The sequence below is a fragment of the Sphaeramia orbicularis genome, chromosome 14, assembly GCF_902148855.1.
Source record: "Sphaeramia orbicularis chromosome 14, fSphaOr1.1, whole genome shotgun sequence".
NCBI lineage: Eukaryota > Metazoa > Chordata > Actinopteri > Kurtiformes > Apogonidae > Sphaeramia > Sphaeramia orbicularis.
In genome coordinates, this window is record NC_043970.1 from 36,084,018 (window position 1) to 36,107,484 (window position 23,467).

General features: G+C 35.2%; 3 protein-coding genes across 3 annotated transcripts in view; all 3 read right to left on the minus strand.

Annotated features, from left to right (window-relative positions):
• The window catches only part of LOC115432842 (sodium/calcium exchanger 2-like), a 50,745-nt gene extending 46,048 nt beyond the window's left edge, over positions 1-4,697 (minus strand). The window contains exon 1 of the mRNA XM_030153889.1: positions 4,602-4,697. The gene's annotated coding sequence lies outside the window, so the exon portion shown is untranslated. The remainder of the gene's footprint in view (positions 1-4,601) is intronic.
• A 2,681-nt stretch (positions 4,698-7,378) lies between these two features.
• LOC115432453 (F-box only protein 50-like) lies at positions 7,379-12,765 on the minus strand. The gene is made up of 6 exons (XM_030153302.1): positions 12,605-12,765; positions 10,454-10,519; positions 10,263-10,359; positions 9,805-9,900; positions 7,611-7,749; positions 7,379-7,529 (listed from the first exon to the last, which is right to left on the minus strand). The coding sequence occupies exons 1-6, from the start codon at positions 12,744-12,746 to the stop codon at positions 7,386-7,388; spliced, it is 684 nt and encodes a 227-aa protein (XP_030009162.1). The 5' UTR covers positions 12,747-12,765; the 3' UTR covers positions 7,379-7,385.
• A 7,683-nt stretch (positions 12,766-20,448) lies between these two features.
• Positions 20,449-23,467, minus strand: part of LOC115432439 (F-box only protein 50-like) — a 5,016-nt gene continuing 1,997 nt past the window's right edge. Inside the window, exons 2-6 of the mRNA XM_030153280.1 lie at positions 23,112-23,192; positions 22,921-23,017; positions 22,477-22,572; positions 20,681-20,819; positions 20,449-20,599 (exon numbers count right to left, since the gene is read on the minus strand). Coding sequence (XP_030009140.1) covers positions 20,456-20,599; positions 20,681-20,819; positions 22,477-22,572; positions 22,921-23,017; positions 23,112-23,192 — 557 coding nt within the window. The 3' untranslated portion in view covers positions 20,449-20,455. The remainder of the gene's footprint in view (positions 20,600-20,680; positions 20,820-22,476; positions 22,573-22,920; positions 23,018-23,111; positions 23,193-23,467) is intronic.

Sequence of the window (23,467 nt, forward strand, 5' to 3'; positions counted from 1 at the left end):
TTTATTGAAAGTCATGAGAATTTATTTGCCACAAGAAAATTTACATAATAGAAATTGTTTTTATTCTATGTGTCCTCCTTCTTTCTCAATAACTGCCTTCACACGCTTCCTGAAACTTGTGCAAGTGTTCCTCAAATATTCGGGTGACAACTTCTCCCATTCTTCTTTAATAGTATCTTCCAGACTTTCTCGTAATAGTTTTGCTCATACTCATTCTCTTCTTTACATTATAAACAGTCTTTATGGACACTCCAACTATTTTTGAAATCTCCTTTGGTGTGACGAGTGCATTCAGCAAGTCACACACTCTTTGACGTTTGCTTTCCTGATTACTCATATGGGCAAAAGTTTCTGAAAAGGTATGGATAATAGTGTTAGGTATGATTATGACATCAGTATATGTTTGGTTTCAAAACAATTGACGTAGTGCCTGCTGAGAAAAAACAACTAAATGTTTATTGTAAATTTTGCTTCCCCACTCTGTATATGTACATTCAGAAAGTGTTGAGCAGCATCTCATTACAAAAACAGTGGAATACTGAGGCCAATTCATGCCAATAGTCTATAAGGGGTTAATTTAGGAATTTTTAGAAAAACTCCATGATTTAGCCGAGAGGAAGCAAAAACCGGGATTAAATGTATTAATTCAACACTTTAAGCAACTTTATCTGCTTGGTTATAAAGCAAAATGCACAGATTACTCCGATAGAAATGTACAAACTATATAAGAATATAAATATACATACCATGCATGTTGCGACTTCATTTTGCATGTTGTACAGTTGCCGTAGCTGTAGTTTTGACACTGAAATTAAGTTATTTATGAGCCAATAAAAGTCTTCAAACCTTATAATTGTTCTTCAATGTATCTCTGAAAAATGTGGAAAGAAATCTAAAAATCTGTCACTGTAAAACTGTATCATCCAACAACTGAGGGTGTTTTGTTTTTGTTTTTTTTTTACATTTCTGCAAGTTAGATCCCCTAAAACCACTTAATGCACAACTTTAAACTGCTGCCAGGTTGATAAAGCAAATGTGATAAATGCACAAGTGCAGCCATAATATCAGAAACATACTGATGAGATTTACTCCTCAAGGACTGAAATTTGGCAACTCAGCAAGACATTTATCAATTCCTATGTCTCTATGGCTCATGTAATGCATCCATAAACAGCTGCAAAATTAAGAACAATGCAACAACAGGTTTCGGACACGTGAGAATCGTCACATATCTTTACGTCAGGGAGGCGCGCACATGTAAAAACCAATTAAAAAGTCACCACACTGCTGTTTTGGATGTATATCTGAAAGTGATACTGACAATATCATGGGTGTAATCAAATATAATGGAGCGTCACTGGGGGTGAATCTACAGTCAGCGCCTCCTGTCTCACACATCGCCAACCCTCAGCACGCCGGCGTGAAGTCGCCAAGAGATGAAGGAGCAGGGCCACGAAACGCAGCAGTGCCAATCTGCTAAATAAATGATACTTTTATGTGAGTTAAATGTCAGCTCTGAAGTTCAGCCCTCATCAGAGAATGTCAGGGACGGAACGAGATGAGAGGACTTTTTCCCAGAATAAAATCAATAGCATCATCTAAGTGTTCCGCATCAATGTGTCCTGCATTAAGGCTTCCAGGACTTAAAGGTGATGGCCCAGGTTCCATTTGGGGTTGTTTTGAATCAGATGCAGAGGAGGATGCTCACGCTTAAGAAAATAATGAATATTGTGGATAGATATGTACAAAATTTTGATAAAGCTATAAATTTTGAAGCATGTAGACTAGATTTAACTTGTAAATATTAGATTTTATCCTGCTTGTTTTTGTCTCTTGATGCCTTTTTACAATGGTGTAAGAAACAAAGCCAGCGGGCCAAAACAGACCCACTGAACGGTCTAGTCTCACCCCGGGATGAATTTGTGAAATGCAAAAACTCAACTGAAAATATTAACAGTTAATGATGTCAAAATCTTTTTAGTTCAGGAATAATATTACAAATGTTTTGTGTATTTGTGGATCCACTGTGATCTGTAAGTTTCAATGCACATGTGTAAATGAGTATGTAAACTTAAAATAAATAAATAAATAAAAGGGTAGTTTACCGATGCAAACATTGTCTTTCATTTAATTTTACTTTTTTTCACTCTAAAAATATAGAGAAAATTGTGTTGATATTAGTTATAGGTTGTTATGTAATTATTTTACTGGTCTGACTGCTTGACATCAAATTGGGATGAACTAAAACAACTTTGACACCCCTGCCATAACATCTCATAAAGTCCATTTCCTTTCTGAATCACAATAAACCACATGCATTGCAGAGATGACTCAGAAGTTACCACCTTATTTAGTACTGAAAAGCTGAATATCTGCAGAAGACACAGTACGACTTAAGGGGGAAAAGCTTAGAAACCACTTCAATTTCCAAAATCCTGAAGCCCAGTGAATGCCTCTGGAATGTGAGGATGAGGAAGATGAAGATGGATGGCCACAAGCCTTTAAAGCAGAGGTGTTTGCATTTTAGTCCAAAAAATGCCAGAAGTAAAATGGAGACAATGGAAGCTGGGTAATTCCACCAAAAAAAAAGGAAAGAAAGAAAAAAAGGAAAGAAATGGTGTTTTCTTTGCTCTATTTGATGCCCGAAACACTTATTATTATCTTCAAATCAGTTGTAATTCTCTATAAATACATGCTTTAACGCTGCATGACAGTTATTTTTATTTTGGTTAATGTTTTTTTAGTCTTGAGCTCAAACTCAGGTGTCAAACATGCAGCCCGGGGGTCAAAACCAGCCCGCCAAAGGGTCCAATCCAGCCTGTGGGATGAATTTGTGAAATGTAAAAATTACACTGAAGATATTAGCAATCAAGGATGTTCAAATCATATTAGGTCGATTCAATCTAAAGTGGGTCAGACCAGTAAAATACTATCAGAATAAACTATAAATAATTAAAACCCCAAACTTTTTTTCTTGGTTTTAGTGTAAAAAAAAAAAAAAAAAAAAAAGGTTAAATTACACAAAAATGTTGACATTTACAGACTAGCCTTTTGCAAAAAATGTGAAAAACCTGAACAAATACAAACAACCTGAAATGTCTAAATAGAAGTATGTGGAATTTTAACAAGGACCCCAGGAAGAGTAGTTGATGTACTGCATCAGCTAATGGGAATCCTAATAAATAAATAAACAATATTCTGCCTGTTATTAAATGTTTTGTGTATCTGTAGATCCACTGTGATATGTAATTTGTGACGCACATATATGAATGATGAACTAAAGCGTAACATTGTTAAAAGTGCACTTATTTTTCCTCAGAATTTTCAGGTTGTTCATATTTCTTCATGTTATTATTAAGTTCTTATCCTAGTATTATTATTATTTTACCAGTCCGGCCCACTTTAGATCATATTAAGCTGCATGTGGCCCCTGAACAAAAATGAGTTTGACACCCCTGCTTTAAAGCATAGGTGTTTGCATTTTAGCCCAAAAAATGCCAGAAGCAAAATGGAGACAATGGAATCAGGGTAATTCCACCAAAAAGAAAAAAAAAAAAAAAAAGAGGAAAGAAATGGTGTTTTCTTTGCTCTATTTGATGCCTGAAACACTTATTATTATGTTCAAATCAGTTGTAATTCTCCTTAAATACATGCTTTAACGCCGCATGACAGTTATTTTTATTTTGGTTAATGTGTTTTAATGTATTCTGCCTGTTACTAAATGTTTTGTGTATCTGTAGATCCACTGTGATATGTAATTTGTGACACACATATATGAATGATGAACTAAAGCGTAATATTGTTAAAATTGCACTTATTTTTTTACAGAATTTTCAGGTTGTTCATATTTGTTCATGTTATGTTCAAGTACAGTTCGTAGATGTAAACATTTTTATGACAGAATTTGACTTTTTTCACTCAAAAACATAGAAAAAACTTTGGAGTTGACATTATTATTAAGCTCTTATCCTATTATTATTATTATTATTATTATTTTACCAGTCCGGCCCACTTTAGATCATATTAAGCTGCATGTGGCCCCTGAACAAAAATGAGTTTGACACCCCTGCTTTAAAGCATAGGTGTTTGCATTTTAGCCCAAAAAATGCCAGAAGCAAATTGGAGACAATGGAATCAGGGTAATTCCACCAAAAAAAAAAAAAAAAAAAAGAAAAAAAGAAAGAAAAAGAGAAAAAAAAAAAGAGGAAAGAAATGGTGTTTTCTTTGCTCTATTTGATGCCCGAAACACTTATTATTATGTTCAAATCAGTTGTAATTCTCTATAAATACATGCTTTAACGCTGCATGACAGTTATTTTTATTTTGGTTGATGTTTTTTTTTTTTTTTTTTAGTTTTGAGCTCAAACTCATTCATATAAACAATAAAAATGCTGCCTAAAACTGGTCCAATACTTGTTAAATATCAGCATGTTGTCAATCAGAGCTGAAGCTGGTCCTGAGGGCGTAGTCTGCAGCCTTCATCCGGACTAAACGCCCCCTCTGCCCATCTGCACCCGCTCCCCGGTACCCCCGACCCGCCCCCCACCACCGGGTCCAGGCAGGTCCAGCCAGGTCCCGGTCCCGAGCCCGTGACCTCTTACCTTGTGGTTTATGGCACGGCTCCACCGCAGACTGGCATCGCCTCTGAAGGTCCAGTAATTGTACCCGGTCTGGACACTCGGTCTGGACACTGGGTCTGGACACTGGGTCTGGACACTCGCTCAGACTCCGCCGGTCCACTCACATCACCGCGAAGTGACTTCACTGATGCACGAGCCCACGCGGTGCATGACGCGCTGCGTTCAGGAACTCCTCCCAGCTCCGGGGTTTGTAAATGAGCAGCTCGACGTGCAACAGGTTGGCGAGGGTGTGGAGTGTTTGGAAGCGGATGTAGTTAGCACCTTAGACTAAAATGTAACTTAGCTCCAACTGTATTAATTCTGTATCCGTTTAACGTTTTTAATTACCTCCGTAGATGTTTTCCGGAACGTGTGAACGCAGCACTTGCAAGTGAAACTGCGCAGCCGCAAACTAACATTACTTTTATATGTACTGTTATTGGTGAAAATTCTGGCAATTTAAAACAAGATTTATCCTGTTGCAGAGTTCCTTAAGAAAAGATTTCAGTTTGAGGTGGATCAATGCTCCTTCTGCAATGGTAGTGATGAAACCTTAGAACACTTATTTTTCTTCTGTCCTGCATCACACTGTTTTTGGTCAGACATAAAAAAAATAAATAAATAAATAAATAAATAAAAATTGGCATTTCATTACAAATTAACCCTTTCATGCATTAATTATGAGAACCTTAGTTGAGATTTTTTTCTTGAGTGTTTTTATTCCTCCATAGGCATGAAAAAAACAATGTGATCAAGATTTTTTTTTTTTTCATGGAGTTACAAAAATGTCCATGCATTTCATTTTTGAAGTAAAGAAACATATTTAAAGCCCAATATCAGAAAGTGATATTAAAACAATGAAATAAATAAAATCTGATGTTTTCTCACATTTTAACATATTCTAATGCTAATTCTTTTCATGGAGATAATATGCAAAAAAAAAACAAAACTTTTTTTTCTAACAGATAACAATTGATTTCCACTCAAATATATTAGTGCAGATCAGGTTTATCTAGAACAGTACAGTTACAGTAATGGTCTGAATGTCAGTGTATTATTATGGGATAGTGCATAAGTGTCCACTGTGTTGGCTGATATAGAACAAAAACAACAAAACCCATGAATATACAAGAGAACAGCTGGAGAAAAACTGTCCACTGGAGTGACCACTGTGCATGAAAGGGTTAATGGTATTCCATGTTTTGAATTATATCAGTTTTTATAATATGGATAATTTGGCCTCATCTGTTTCAGATACCATTAATATAATTTTATTATTGAGTAAATACCATATCCACTGTGCAAAATGGAGGAATAACAAGCCCTCCTTTTCTGGATTTACAAACAAATTTAAAATGTTTGTCTTGTCCCTAAGAAAATTAGAAAAAAAAAAAAACAAAACTGCAATGAAAATAAGCCAGAACATTGCTTGTTATTTATTATTTTAATTTAAAAAGTCTTCTCTGTTGCATCTCTGCTCCTATACGTTAATACGTTGTATTATATTTGAATGTATTTTTGCTCGTGCTCTACATATCCCCATGATTTTTGTACTTTATTTTATTTATGCTCATTTGTATTACTGTATTATTATCCTCATTGAGAGTTTGTATTTCTCACAAGTTCAATAATAACAAAAAAACAATTCTGACAATTTCTTCTATTTTTTTCAACGCTGGTATGTCTTTATTGAATAACTTAGATAAGAGGAATATATTAGGCTGCATGAAATAACATATAAGGTTTTATGGGCTCGTTTACAGACTATTTGTTACCATTTAGTTTTATTTCAGTAACAGATATTGTTGTAAACATTATACAAATATATCTGTTCATTTATTTGTCTGTAAAGCAGAGGTTAAATTAAGTATTTGAGTTTCCTGAAGCACTTAAATCCAGATTTGAGGTACTCTTTAGACACTTTAGATGTGTTCAGTGTTAATTTTGCCAATTTTGAGTATGGCACTTTCATGTCTTTTCATGCCTTAACCTCTCACCATGTCAGTTTCCTTTCAGAATCAGACAAAAACTGCATGAATTCCAGAGAGGATTCAGAAGTTACCATTTCATTTACCACTGAAAAGTTAAATATCGACAGAAGACAGAGTAATGTAGGTTGCAAAGTCCTGATATCTGTTCATGCATGAGTTTTGATCATCCATTCAACATGTGCTTTACTTATGTACACTACAAACAAAAAGTTAAGGATATTTCATTTTTTTGGTCTTTTTTGCCATTTGGAAATAAAACTATGTCTGATCATTAAAAAAAAAAAAAATGTGTTTCAATTCAATTCACACGCAAAAAAAGAAAAAAGCACTGTGCAAGAATCGCAACTGAAAAAGGTACCCCAAAAATTAAAATATCCTTAACTTTTTGTTTGTAGTGTACTATGGTGTAAAATATTGTTAAACATAAAAAGACATGAAAAAAAAAACCTTCAGTAACAGTTATTTTCAGGATATATGTATGTTTTAAAGGATTTTCAAGGACTAATTTTAATGCCTGTGAGAAAAATATTTTATTTCTGTACCACACCAGTGTTTATAAGCAAAAAATTTAGACTAATCCTTTATTTTACTTTAAAAATATCCAAAAAGTGACAAATGAGTATCTTCATCTGGCATAAAAAAGCAGAAACAGGCTGAATATTGCATGCTTTGCAGTGATTCCAACACACTAAGCAGTCTGAAGGCAAATATGTGTTGACCAGATTGAATAGACTGGGTTTGACCCTGGTGACCACATTCCAGTTTTTGGTGGCATTCAGTGGGATTTGGTCGGTCGGACAGACACCGAACTGTCAGCAAACAGGGTGCCATAAAACCCGTTCAGGAACTGGTTCTTCAGTCGGTGCAGAAAGTGGACGTACCTCACCCCAGGTCCATATCCAGAGAACACATGTGACACCTACAGGCCAACACAGTCCATTACAATGAGGATTAGATGTGCCAGAGTGTAAAAATACACATCACATGACCACACACTCACCCCTTTCCAGGTGTGGGAGTACTGGCTGAGGTCCTCGGTGGGGGACACGGTGTGTTCGGAGATCACCGTCTTTTTGTCCGCCCCCAGTAGCTTCACATGCAGCTGGTAGATGGACTTATGGAGCTGACTCTCCTCATACCTGACGACATGACAGACAATGTTTATATGGGAGTCCAGAAGAGGATGGAGAGAAGAAGTAGAAGAAGAAGAAGAAGAGGAGGAGGAGGAGACTGGAGGACAGAAGAAGAACAAGAGGACAGCAGAAGAAAAAGAAGACAAAAGAAGTACAGAAGATGAAGAAAGCAATGTCCAAATTGTATCTGGCATTACACAGATCATCATAATTTTTATTTTTATTTGAGTGAAAATTAAACCTAAAAATTATTAATCCCACTCAAATTGTGACTCCTAATGCAATCACTATATCTATCTGTAAAATTCAGTCCTAGTTCAGTTCATTTAAGTCTGTATTGACATATTTCCAGACTTATAGTATCAAGAACAACACACTAAATGACATGGAAAAACAAATCCATTGATTCAGAAGGTATTGTCTAAAACGAAAGCTTATTACACCCACCCTGTGTTTACTAAAGCAGCAGCTCTTTAGGTTAAAACAACAGTGAAACAAAACCAAAGAGTTCTTTTTTTCTTTCTCTCTTTCTCCCTCAAGTTTCACTAGTTAGCAATAGTTATCCATAGAAAATAAAATGAAAAAAAAACAAAAAGCAAAATTCCAAGCATTTTGTATGAACATATACTGTGATCATGCATCACTCACAATATTTTTATATTTATATTTTAATGTACATTAGGTTTCACTGGTCTACCAGGAAAATGCTTCCAGAATAAAAGTAATGAAATTTTACCACATGAGAGTCACTGATTAAGAAAAATCAAGTACAAAATGCTGGTTGGCTGAACTTTCCAAGATACAGCCTTGGGTCAAAATGTGAAATTCAAGAATTAACGAGAGAATGGGTTTGACTCAAAAGGAATATTTGTCTCAGAGCTACAAGATCTACTTCAAAACACTGTCTGCACATTAGAATACATTCACTTTACAGGTTCTATTTAGTGGAAGATTTATAAAACTATTATATAAATGTACATTAACCAATATATATGTGTAATAACACTTAATCATATACCTTGAAAACATCAGCAAACCGGCACTTCTGTCATTTATTTTCCAATTAATCTTATTAAAATACGTAACATTTAGCACATTTAATCTCTGAAGCAAATCATTTCTAAAAAATTGTAGACCAGTGTTTTCTTTTTTTTTTTTTCTTTTTTTTAACATTCCTGTTTCTCTCAATGACTCCTGATCTTCAAACAACCTCTTACACTATTGGGCAGTGAAATATTTGTGCAGTTTTAAAATCAGTAAAGCCATTAAATTAATCTAATCATTGTTTCAGTTGGTGCCTAATGAACTGATTGATTTACAATTACTATTCCTCTCTAATGTGGCAGGAAACATGAAATTAGAGTTGGTTTTGTTTGCATTTCTAAATTGGATATAAACTAAAGCTGCAGCAGATCCACCACAGTTTCATTCTTTAAAACATTTTTCTCTGTGAAAGGGAAAAAATCATCTGAAATCTGTTATGAACTTCAACAGAATCACTGAATCCTGTTTTATTCAGCAACAACATGTACTTATGTCTAATACTCAATGTAATGTGCATCAAATGTGTATTGTCGGTATCCTGTTGTACTCCTGTTTTAATGAGCATTACAATATTTTCCTGTTTTTCTATCAAACTGGACTCAGGTCATGCTTCATATTTTACTTTTTCGATTCTGTGACAGTCCCTCTGGAGACAACTGCTGCAAATTAACATTCAACACAAACACTATGATGCTTACATGGAGTAACTGTTGTCAGTTTGTCAATGCACATGTATGCGTCACTATCAAATAAACCATAAATAAATATTTTAACACATATGTCTCTCTAGTGAATGTGATCTTGAACTCAATGACTCCTGACTAAAAGAAGAATAAACTTTTCTTATGTAAAAGAAAATTTACTTCTTGACACAAATCTGATATAGTGTACATGACATTTTTCAATATTATTCATCCACGTAAATACAACCATTGAGCCTCCATTATTACTTGAAATATGCGACAGTGTTAAATAATCTGGGTGAATGGAAGAGGACTGGTGTGTTCAATGACCCACCAGTCTTCGATGGCAATTTCAGGCTGAAACTCATCCATCAGCTGCTCCCACAGTCCTTCAGCCTTCAGATCCACAACCTGCTCCATGGAAAACCAGCTGAGGACGGAAAAACAAGACAACATGAAACAGGAGAAGTCTGACATCTGAGGGCAAATCTGAAAACTCATCAATTCAGAGTACATAACAGAGCTGGGGAGTTAACAAAAACAGAAAATGAAGGTTTTAATCTGACAGCAGCCATTTTAGTCATTTATTATGAGATTTTTTTTTTTTTTTTTTTTTTTTTTATGTTAGCCAAACCAATGGGGTCTTTCAGTCATTTAGTCTGCATTGGTATTTATTGATTATTTAAATGCATTTATTCGTAGTTGCTTTCAATGATCTTGTATTTGTACACTGTTCAGTGTTTCAACACCGTCACAGCTGTAGTTTCTAATGTGGTTCTAATGTGGACTGACCTGAACTGAGGCAGTGCACAGATCACTACTCCTTCTGGGATACCACTGGTGTCATAAGGAAGAACCTCGCTGCTTGTGGTCCAGCCGCTGAAGTCTCCTGTCAACCAGAGACGTCATTTATTTCCCTGAAACATATAAAAACCTCCTGCCCATTGTCTTGTTCAGAAACACCACGTTGTCCTCTGTCTCACCCTCAGGTTCACAACGTGGAGGTCCAGGCTGATCTGGTTCAGGTGGGGGGTTGTCTTTACTTAATCCTGTGTTTAAAACAAGACAAAGCAGTGGTTGTTTAAGGTGTCACACCCATCGTAATCCCACAGTAAACATGCCAGAACCTAATACTATGTCATGCTGACAGATTCAGATGGTTATGAAAAAAACAACAAAACACAGGTATTAGTCACCTGGACATAAACATCAATCACCTTCAAACACACTGGTTGAAGAAGAAGAAGGTGCACTGATTCTCAAACAAAACCTCCGGCTTCCTCTGATGTAAAAACTGATCTTATATTAAATTAAGGAACGGGAAGTCTTCAATATAAAACGCTTTTGTAATACCTAAAAATTAAAAATCAGGCAGTGTCTTGCAAAATTCTGTTGGGTTTCTGTAAATTGGCTTTGAGTCTGGTTTTGACCAACTCTATATATAAAGTGTCATGAGATAACTTTTTGTTGTGATCTGGCACTATATAAATAAAATTTGATTGACTGAGAGATTTGATTGGTTTTCCCCTGTAAGTCGCTTTGGAAAAAAGCATCTGCCAAATGCATAAATGTAAATGTAAATGTAAAAAAGGTCAACAAAGTAGGAGCTTCTGACACAAATTCATCTACTTCAAAGGTACACAACAAAGGTTCAAGAAGGTCAAAACCCTGACAGAAAATGAAGTAAATATAACATTTATCTGAGCTTCTATTCCAGTAACCTGTCTGTTTTTAAAGCACATCTGATAACTCATCTTTACTACCTAGCTTGATATTGTATTTTCAATTTTTTTAATCATAATATGACTCTCCTATTTATTTCTATGCACAGTACTTCAAATGTCACTTATAAATCAAGTTGGATTGGATTCTAATGCACTGGGTATTGGTACATTCATATTTTTTAAATACAGTACTGTGTAAAAGGTCCAACATTCCATTTGTTGGTTTAGTAAAGTTCTAATGACCACATACTGTATATGCATTTGACAGTCTCTGTATTCGATCCAATCTGGATACCATATCTTTTAACACATTTTCCATCTCTATTTCAACCCCTTTCAATCTGGCAAACCTCTTTTCACTTGGATTATTCAGAAAATAAGAAAATAATTTGCTGAAATTACATTTACCTATAGCTTAGCAGCACTATAGACTCTAAAAGCCCTTGTCTTTGCCATACTGTATTTTTACACAACATTATTTTGCCAATATCATGGACGGCTGGTTCCCATTGGATGTTTTACTGACATTTATGGTTTATTTAAACAGATAAGACTCCAGTATTCAAGTCTAGAGTCTACAAAGGACTCCTATAGATATACTCTACACCAGGGGGGTTAAACATCTGTCATGTCACTGAAGATATTAACACTTAAAGCAAGTTGATTTCACGTGGCTCAGTCCAGTAAAATACTATCGTAATACTCTATAAATATCATTAAAATTTCATTTAATTTCCTTTAGGAATTTCAAGTTGTTCATGGTTGTTCCTGTTATTCACATTTTTTAAAGGATAGTTTGTAAAATGTAAACATGTTCATAATGTAATCTTACTTTTTTCACTGTAAAACATAGAAAAAAAGGTTGGAGTTGACATTATTTCTAAGTTATTATTATGCTATTATTTTACTGGTCCGGCCCACTTGACATCTTATTGAGCTGTATGTGGTCCCTGAACTAACATGAGTTTGACTTCCCTGCTCTAGACCCTAAATGATAAAATCTCAACATCTAAAAGCAACTCTAACAGCTAATGATTAAAACATTTAGGTATTAATCCTTCAAAAAGCAGAAGTAGGGCTTGTTCATTGCATTAAGACTTCTGAAAACTTTAATTGCACAGATGTGATTGCAAAAATGTGGTGATGAAAAAAGTATAAAAGGAAGTTTGTGTCACAGCTGCATTTAACAAATAGTAAAATGAACACTTATGTGCATTAAAATCACACTTAAGTCACTCAATGATCAGTTTAGGACTAAAACTAGTTCATTTCACTCTATATTGTATAAAATCTGGTCTGAATCTGTGCTAAACCTGTGATAAACTTTCCCTGTGTGATCTCTGTGCTCTCATATGGATCCCTCCTGTCTTCTATCATCATCTGTAAATGTTTGTGTCATTGTTTTGGTACCGTGAGGCGTTGAATTCTTCAGTAAGTTCCTCCCAAATGGTTTGGCCTCATACACCGCCTTCCAGTCCAGGCCGTCGGGCATCGGCGCGCCCTTCAGACCCCACTCATCCTCACACCTCTTCCTCCATTCAGCTGCAGACATGGTGCTGGGAAGGACCGTGGAACCTTCAATGAGTCAAGCAGGAAGTCCACGAGTGTCTTTAGCATAAAGTCCGTGAACGCCACACCCCGCTGGTGTAATGTGAGCAAAACCCTTAAAGTCACAGTATGACAAGAAATACAACCTATAATAATAATAATAATAATAATAATAATAATGATAATAATAATAATAATAATAATAATAATAATAATAATAATAGTAGTAGTAGTAGTAGTAGTAGTAGTAGTAATTGTAATAGAAATAGTCATAATAGTAATAGTAATAGTAGTAGTAATAGTAGTAGTAGTAGTAGTAGTAGTAGTAGTAGTAGTAGTAGTAGTTGTTGTTGTAGTTGTAGTAGTTGTTGTTGTAGTTGTTGTTGTTATTGTAGTTGTTATTATTATTATTATTATTGTTATTATTATTATTATTATTATTATTATTATTATTATTATTATTATTATTATTATTATTATCCATGTGAAACCCAGTAATATCCTGTGTAGGGGACAAGAGTTTCACAGCCTGTTTAATAAAACTGTTATAGAACAATCCAATCTTTTTGATGTTAAAGACATTAGAGGCTACTTACTGCATCAGCTAGAGTTAAATAACCTTTACAGCTGAAACATTATTAACCACTGCAGTACTGACCCATGGAAGGATCGGAACTATGTGCTTAATTACATCCTGTAAATGTCTCCTGTAATCAAAACCAAATGTGGTGCAGTGAAATATTGCATGTGCACCTTTTTTTTGGGCCGGGCAGTGTATGTACACATCAACATGAAAGTGTTGAGCAGCATCTCTTTACAAAAACTGTGGAATACTGAGGCCAATTCATGCCAATAGTCTATAAGGGGTTAATTTAGGAATTTTTAGAAAATCTTCATGATTTAGCCGAGAGGAAGCAAAAACCGGGATTAAATGTATTAAATCAACACTTTAAGCAACTTTATCTGCTTGGTTATAAAGCAAAATGCACAGATTACTCCTATAGAAATGTACAAACTATATAAGAATATAAATATACATACAATGCATGTTGCGACTTCATTTTGCATGTTGTACAGTTGCTGTAGCTGTAGTTTTGACACTGAAATTAAGTTATTTATGAACCAATAAAAGTCTTCAAAACTTATAATTGTTCTTCAGTGTATCTCTGAAAAATGTGGAAAGAAATCTAAAAATCTGTCACTGTAAAACTGTATCATCCGACAACTAAGGGTGTTTTTTTTTTTTTTTTTACATTTCTGCAAGTTAGATCCCCTAAAACCACTTAATGCACAACTTTAAACTGCTGCCAGGTTGATATAGCAAATGCGATAAATGCACAAGTGCAGCCATAATATCAGAAACATACTGATGAGATTTACTCCTCAAGGACTGAAATTGGCATCACAGCAAAACATTTATCAATTCCCATGTAATGCATCCATAAAGAGCCGCAAAATTAAAAACAATGCAACAACAGGTTTCGGACACGTGAGAATCGTCACATATCTTTACGTCAGGGAGGCGCGCACATGTAAAAACCAATTAAAAAGTCACCACACTGCTGTTTTGGATGTATATCTGAAAGTGATACTGACAATATCATGGGTGTAATCAAATATAATGGAGCGTCACTGGGGGTGAATCTACAGTCAGCGCCTCCTGTCTCACACATCGCCAACCCTCAGCACGCCGGCGTGAAGTCGCCAAGAGAGGAAGGAGCAGGGCCACGAAACGCAGCAGTGCCAATCTGCTAAATAAAGGATACTTTTATGTGAGTTAAATGTCAGCTCTGAAGTTCAGCCCTCATCAGAGAATGTCACGGACGGAACAAGATGAGAGGACTTTTTCCCAGAATAAAATCAATAGCATCATCTAAGTGTTCCGCAACAATGTGTCCTGCATTAAGGCTTCCAGGACTTAAAGGTGATGGCCCAGGTTCCATTTGGGGTTGTTTTGAATCAGATGCAGAGGAGGATGCTCACGCTTAAGAAAATAATGAATATTGTGGATAGATATGCATAAAATTTTGATAAAGCTATAAATTTTGAAGCATGTAGACTAGATTTAACTTGTAAATATTAGATTTTATCCTGCTTGTTTTTGTCTCTTGATGCCTTTATACAATGGTGTAAAACACAAAGCTAGTGGGCCAAAACAGACCCACTGAACGGTCTAGTCTCACCCCGGGATGAATTTGTGAAATGCAAAAACTCAACTGAAAATATTAACAGTCAATGATGTCAAAATCTTTTTAGTTCAGGAATAATATTACAAATGTTTTGTGTATTTGTGGATCCACTGTGATCTGTAAGTTTCAATGCACATGTGTAAATGAGTATGTAAACTTAAAATAAATAAATAAATAAATAAATAAAAGGGTAGTTTATAGATGCAAACATTGTCTTTCATTTAATTTTACTTTTTTTCACTCTAAAAATATAGAGAAAATTGTGTTGATATTAGTTATAGGTTGTTATGTAATTATTTTACTGGTCTGACTGCTTGACATCAAATTGGGATGAACTAAAACAACTTTGACACCCCTGCCATAACATCTCATAAAGTCCATTTCCTTTCTGAATCACAATAAACCACATGCATTGCAGAGATGACTCAGAAGTTACCACCTTATTTAGTACTGAAAAGCTGAATATCTGCAGAAGACACAGTACGACTTAAGGGGGAAAAGCTTAGAAACCACTTCAATTTCCAAAATCCTGAAGCCCAGTGAATGCCTCTGGAATGTGAGGATGAGGAAGATGAAGATGGATGGCCACAAGCCTTTAAAGCAGAGGTGTTTGCATTTTAGTCCAAAAAATGCCAGAAGTAAAATGGAGACAATGGAAGCTGGGTAATTCCACCAAAAAAAAAGGAAAGAAAGAAAAAAAGGAAAGAAATGGTGTTTTCTTTGCTCTATTTGATGCCCGAAACACTTATTATTATCTTCAAATCAGTTGTAATTCTCTATAAATACATGCTTTAAAGCTGCATGACAGTTATTTTATTTTGGTTAATGTTTTTTTAGTCTTGAGCTCAAACTCAGGTGTCAAACATGCAGCCCGGGGGTCAAAACCAGCCCGCCAAAGGGTCCAATCCAGCCTGTGGGATGAATTTGTGAAATGTAAAAATTACACTGAAGATATTAGCAATCAAGGATGTTCAAATCATATTAGGTCGATTCAATCTAAAGTGGGTCAGACCAGTAAAATACTATCAGAATAAACTATAAATAATGAAAACCCCAAACTTTTTTTCTTGGTTTTAGTGTAAAAAAAAAAAAAAAAAAAAAAAGGTTAAATTACACAAAAATGTTGACATTTACAGACTAGCCTTTTGCAAAAAATGTGAAAAACCTGAACAAATACAAACAACCTGAAATGTCTAAATAGAAGTATGTGGAATTTTAACAAGGACCCCAGGAAGAGTAGTTGATGTACTGCATCAGCTAATGGGAATCCTAATAAATAAATAAACAATAATCTGCCTGTTATTAAATGTTTTGTGTATCTGTAGATCCACTGTGATATGCAATTTGTGACGCACATATATGAATGATGAACTAAAGCGTAACATTGTTAAAAGTGCACTTATTTTTCCTCAGAATTTTCAGGTTGTTCATATTTCTTCATGTTATTATTAAGTTCTTATCCTAGTATTATTATTATTATTTTACTCGTCCGGCCCACTTTAGATCATATTAAGCTGCATGTGGCCCCTGAACGAAAATGAGTTTGACACCCCTGCTTTAAAGCATAGGTGTTTGCATTTTAGCCCAAAAAATGCCAGAAGCAAAATGGAGACAATGGAATCAGGGTAATTCCACCAAAAAGAAAAAAAAAAAAAAAAAAGAGGAAAGAAATGGTATTTTCTTTGCTCTATTTGATGCCTGAAACACTTATTATGTTCAAATCAGTTGTAATTCTCCTTAAATACATGCTTTAACGCCGCATGACAGTTATTTTTATTTTGGTTAATGTGTTTTAATGTATTCTGCCTGTTACTAAATGTTTTGTGTATCTGTAGATCCACTGTGATATGTAATTTGTGACACACATATATGAATGATGAACTAAAGCGTAATATTGTTAAAATTGCACTTATTTTTTTACAGAATTTTCAGGTTGTTCATATTTGTTCATGTTATGTTCAAGTACAGTTCGTAGATGTAAACATTTTTATGACAGAATTTGACTTTTTTCACTCAAAAACATAGAAAAAACTTTGGAGTTGACATTATTATTAAGCTCTTATCCTATTATTATTATTATTATTATTATTATTATTATTATTTTACCAGTCCGGCCCACTTTAGATCATATTAAGCTGCATGTGGCCCCTGAACAAAAATGAGTTTGACACCCCTGCTTTAAAGCATAGGTGTTTGCATTTTAGCCCAAAAAATACCAGAAGCAAATTGGAGACAATGGAATCAGGGTAATTCCACCAAAAAAAAAAAGAAAAAAAGAAAAAAAGAAAAAGAGAAAAAGAGAAAAAAAAAAAAAGAGGAAAGAAATGGTGTTTTCTTTGCTCTATTTGATGCCCGAAACACTTATTATTATGTTCAAATCAGTTGTAATTCTCTATAAATACATGCTTTAACGCTGCATGACAGTTATTTTTATTTTGGTTGATGTTTTTTTTTTTTTTTTTTTTTTTTTTTTTTTTTTTTTTTTTTTTTTTTTAGTTTTGAGCTCAAACTCATTCATATAAACAATAAAAATGCTGCCTAAAACTGGTCCAATACTTGTTAAATATCAGCATGTTGTCAATCAGAGCTGAAGCTGGTCCTGAGGGCGTAGTCTGCAGCCTTCATCCGGACTAAACGCCCCCTCTGCCCATCTGCACCCGCTCCCCGGTACCCCCGACCCGCCCCCCACCACCGGGTCCAGGCAGGTCCAGCCAGGTCCAGCCAGGTCCCGGTCCCGAGCCCGTGACCTCTTACCTTGTGGTTTATGGCACGGCTCCACCGCAGACTGGCATCGCCTCTGAAGGTCCAGTAATTGTACCCGGTCTGGACACTGGGTCTGGACACTCGGTCTGGACACTCGCTCGGACTCCGCCGGTCCACTCACATCACCGCGAAGTGACTCCACTGATGCACGAGCCCACGCGGTGCATGACGCGCTGCGTTCAGGAACTCCTCCCAGCTCCGGGGTTTGTAAATGAGCAGCTCGACGTGCAACAGGTTGGCGAGGGTGTGGAGTGTTTGGAAGCGGATGTAGTTAGCACCTTAGACTAAAATGTAACTTAGCTCCAACTGTATTAATTCTGTATCCGTTTAACGTTTTTAATTACCTCCGTAGATGTTTTCCGGAACGTGTGAACGCAGCACTTGCAAGTGAAACTGCGCAGCCGCAAACTAACATTACTTTTATATGTACTGTTATTGGTGAAAATTCTGGCAATTTAAAACAAGATTTATCCTGTTGCAGAGTTCCTTAAGAAAAGATTTCAGTTTGAGGTGGATCAATGCTCCTTCTGCAATGGTAGTGATGAAACCTTAGAACACTTATTTTTCTTCTGTCCTGCATCACACTGTTTTTGGTCAGACATAAAAAATAAATAAATAAATAAATAAATAAATAAAAATTGGCATTTCATTACAAATTAACCCTTTCATGCATTAATTATGAGAACCTTAGTTGAGATTTTTTTCTTGAGTGTTTTTATTCCTCCATAGGCATGAAAAAAACAATGTGATCAAGATTTTTTTTTTTTTCATGGAGTTACAAAAATGTCCATGCATTTCATTTTTGAAGTAAAGAAACATATTTAAAGCCCAATATCAGAAAGTGATATTAAAACAATGAAATAAAATAAAATCTGATGTTTTCTCACATTTTAACATATTCTAATGCTAATTCTTTTCATGGAGATAATATGCAAAAAAAAACAAAACTTTTTTTTCTAACAGATAACAATTGATTTCCACTCAAATATATTAGTGCAGATCAGGTTTATCTAGAACAGTACAGTTACAGTAATGGTCTGAATGTCAGTGTATTATTATGGGATAGTGCATAAGTGTCCACTGTGTTGGCTGATATAGAACTAAAACAACAAAACCCATGAATATACAAGAGAACAGCTGGAGAAAAACTGTCCACTGGAGTGACCACTGTGCATGAAAGGGTTAATGGTATTCCATGTTTTGAATTATATCAGTTTTTATAATATGGATAATTTGGCCTCATCTGTTTCAGATACCATTAATATAATTTTATTATTGAGTAAATACCATATCCACTGTGCAAAATGGAGGAATAACAAGCCCTCCTTTTCTGGATTTACAAACAAATTTAAAATGTTTGTCTTGTCCCTAAGAAAATTAGAAAAAAAAAAAAAACAAAACTGCAATGAAAATAAGCCAGAACATTGCTTGTTATTTATTATTTTAATTTAAAAAGTCTTCTCTGTTGCATCTCTGCTCCTATACGTTAATACGTTGTATTATATTTGAATGTATTTTTGCTCGTGCTCTACATATCCCCATGATTTTTGTACTTTATTTTATTTATGCTCATTTGTATTACTGTATTATTATCCTCATTGAGAGTTTGTATTTCTCACAAGTTCAATAATAACAAAAAAACAATTCTGACAATTTCTTCTATTTTTTTCAACGCTGGTATGTCTTTATTGAATAACTTAGATAAGAGGAATATATTAGGCTGCATGAAATAACATATAAGGTTTTATGGGCTCGTTTACAGACTATTTGTTACCATTTAGTTTTATTTCAGTAACAGATATTGTTGTAAACATTATACAAATATATCTGTTCATTTATTTGTCTGTAAAGCAGAGGTTAAATTAAGTATTTGAGTTTCCTGAAGCACTTAAATCCAGATTTGAGGTACTCTTTAGACACTTTAGATGTGTTCAGTGTTAATTTTGCCAATTTTGAGTATGGCACTTTCATGTCTTTTCATGCCTTAACCTCTCACCATGTCAGTTTCCTTTCAGAATCAGACAAAAACTGCATGAATTCCAGAGAGGATTCAGAAGTTACCATTTCATTTACCACTGAAAAGTTAAATATCGACAGAAGACAGAGTAATGTAGGTTGCAAAGTCCTGATATCTGTTCATGCATGAGTTTTGATCATCCATTCAACATGTGCTTTACTTATGTACACTACAAACAAAAAGTTAAGGATATTTCATTTTTTTGGTCTTTTTTGCCATTTGGAAATAAAACTATGTCTGATCATTAAAAAAAAAAAGTGTTTCAATTCAATTCACACGCAAAAAAAGAAAAAAGCACTGTGCAAGAATCGCAACTGAAAAAGGTACCCCAAAAATTAAAATATCCTTAACTTTTTGTGTGTAGTGTACTATGGTGTAAAATATTGTTAAACATAAAAAGACATGAAAAAAAAAACCTTCAGTAACAGTTATTTTCAGGATATATGTATGTTTTAAAGGATTTTCAAGGACTAATTTTAATGCTTGTGAGAAAAATATTTTATTCCTGTACCACACCAGTGTTTATAAGCAAAAAATTTAGACTAATCCTTTATTTTACTTTAAAAATATCCAAAAAGTGACAAATGAGTATCTTCATCTGGCATAAAAAAGCAGAAACAGGCTGAATATTGCATGCTTTGCAGTGATTCCAACACACTAAGCAGTCTGAAGGCAAATATGTGTTGATCAGATTGAATAGACTGGGTTTGACCCTGGTGACCACATTCCAGTTTTTGGTGGCATTCAGTGGGATTTGGTCGGTCGGACAGACACCGAACTGTCAGCAAACAGGGTGCCATAAAACCCGTTCAGGAACTGGTTCTTCAGTCGGTGCAGAAAGTGGACGTACCTCACCCCAGGTCCATATCCAGAGAACACATGTGACACCTACAGGCCAACACAGTCCATTACAATGAGGATTAGATGTGCCAGAGTGTAAAAATACACATCACATGACCACACACTCACCCCTTTCCAGGTGTGGGAGTACTGGCTGAGGTCCTCGGTGGGGGACACAGTGTGTTCGGAGATCACCGTCTTTTTGTCCGCCCCCAGTAGCTTCACATGCAGCTGGTAGATGGACTCATGGAGCTGACTTTCCTCATACCTGACGACATGACAGACAATGTTTATATGGGAGTCCAGAAGAGGATGGAGAGAAGAAGAAGAAGAAGAAGAAGAAGAAGAAGAAGAAGAAGAAGAAGAAGAAGAAGAAGAAGAAGAAGAAGAAGAGGAGGAGGAGACTGGAGGACAGAAGAAGAACAAGAGGACAGCAGAAGAAAAAGAAGACAAAAGAAGTACAGAAAATGAAGAAAGCCAATTGTATCTGGCATTACACAGATCATCATAATTTTTATTTTTATTTGAGTGAAAATTAAACCAAAAAATTATTTATCCCACTCAAATTGTGACTCCTAATGCAATCACTATATCTATCTGTAATATTCAGTCCTAGTGCAGTTCATTTAAGTCTGTATTGACATATTTCTAGACTTATAGTATCAAGAACAACACACTAAATGACATGGAAAAACAAATCCATTGATTCAGAAGGTATTGTCTAAAACTACAGCTTATTACACCCACCCTCTGTGTTTACTAAAGCAGCAGCTCTTTAGGTTAAAACAACAGGGAAACAAAACCAAAGAGTTTTTCTTTTTTTTCTCTTACTCCCTAAAATTTCATGACTAGTTAGCAATAGTTACCCGTAGAAAATAAAATTAAAGAAGAAACAAAAAGCAAAATTGCCAAGCATTTTGTACAAACATATACTATGATCATGCATCACTCACGATACTTTTATATTTACATTTTAATGTATATTAAGTTTTGTTTTGTTTTCTTTTTTTTTTAACATTCCTGTTTCTCTCATTTCATAATGACTCCTGATCTTCAAACAACCTCTGACACCATTTGGCAGTAAAATGTTTTGTGGTTTATACATAATCTGTGCAGTTTTAAAATCAGTAAAGCCATTAAATTAATCTAATCATTGTTTCAGTTGGTGCCTAATGAACTGATTGATTTACAACTACTATTCCTCTCTAATGTGGCAGGAAACATGAAATTAGAGTTGGTTTTGTTTGCATTTCTAAATTGGATATAAATTACAGCTGCAGCAGATCCACCACAGTTTCATTCTTTAAAACATTTTTCTCTGTGAAAGGGAAAAAATCATCTGAAATCTGTTATGAATTTCAACAGAATCACTGAATCCTGTTTTATTCAGCAACAACACGTACTTATGTCTAATACTCAATGTATTGTGCATCAAATGTGTATTGTCGGTATCCTGTTGTACTCCTGTTTTAATGAGCATTACAATATTTTCCTGTTTTTCTATCAAACTGGACTCAGGACATGCTTCATATTTTACTTTTTCGATTCTGTGACAGTCCCTCTGGAGACAACTGCTGCAAATTAACATTCAACACAAACACCATGATGCTTACATGGAGTAACTGTTGTCAGTTTGTCAATGTACATGTATGCGTCACTATCAAATAAACCATAAATAAATATTTTAACACATATGTCTCTCTGAGATTTTGAACTCAATGACTCCTGACTAAAAGAAGAATAAACTTTTCTTATGTAAAAGAAAATTTGCTTCTTGACACAAATCTGATATAGTGTACATGACATTTTTCAATATTATTCATCCACATATATACAACCATTGAGCCTCCATTAGTACTTGAAATATGCAACGGCGTTAAATAATCTGGGTGAATGGAAGAGGACTGGTGTGTTCAATGACCCACCAGTCTTCGATGGCAATTTCAGGCTGAAACTCATCCATCAGCTGCTCCCACAGTCCTTCAGCCTTCAGATCCACAACCTGCTCCATGGAAAACCAGCTGAGGATGGAAAAACAAGACAACATGAAACAGGAGAAGTCTGACATCTGAGGGCAAATCTGAAAACTCATCAATTCAGAGTACATAACAGAGCTGGGGAGTTAACAAAAACAGAAAATGAAGGTTTTAATCTGACAGCAGCCATTTTAGTCATTTTATCAGAGATTTTTTTTTTTTATGTTAGCCGAACCAATAGGGTCTTTCAGTCATTTAGTCTGCATTGGTATTTATTGATTATTTAAATGCATTTATTCGTAGTTGCTTTCAATGATCTTGTATTTGTACACTGTTCAGTGTTTCAACACCGTCACAGCTGTAGTTTCTAATGTGGTTCTAATGTGGACTGACCTGAACTGAGGCAGTGCACAGATCACTACTCCTTCTGGGATACCACTGGTGTCATAAGGAAGAACCTCGCTGCTTGTGGTCCAGCCGCTGAAGTCTCCTGTCAACCAGAGACGTCATTTATTTCCCTGAAACATATAAAACCCTCCTGCCCCTTGTCTTGTTCAGAAACACCACGTTGTCTTCTGTCTCACCCTCAGGTTGGAAATGTGGAGGTCCACGGTCCGGCGCTTCAGGCAGATCTGGTTCAGGTGGGGGGTTGTCTTTACTTAATCCTGTGTTTAAAACAAGACAAAGCAGTGGTTGTTTAAGGTGTCACACCCATTGTAATCCCACAGTAAACATGCCAGAACCTAATACTATGTCATGCTGACAGATTCAGATGGTTATGAAAAAAACAACAAAACGCAGGTATTAGTCACCTGGACATAAACATCAATCACCTTCAAACACACTGGTTGAAGAAGAAGAAGGTGCACTGATTCTCAAACAAAACCTCCGGCTTCCTCTGATGTAAAAACTGATCTTATATTAAATTAAGGAACGGGAA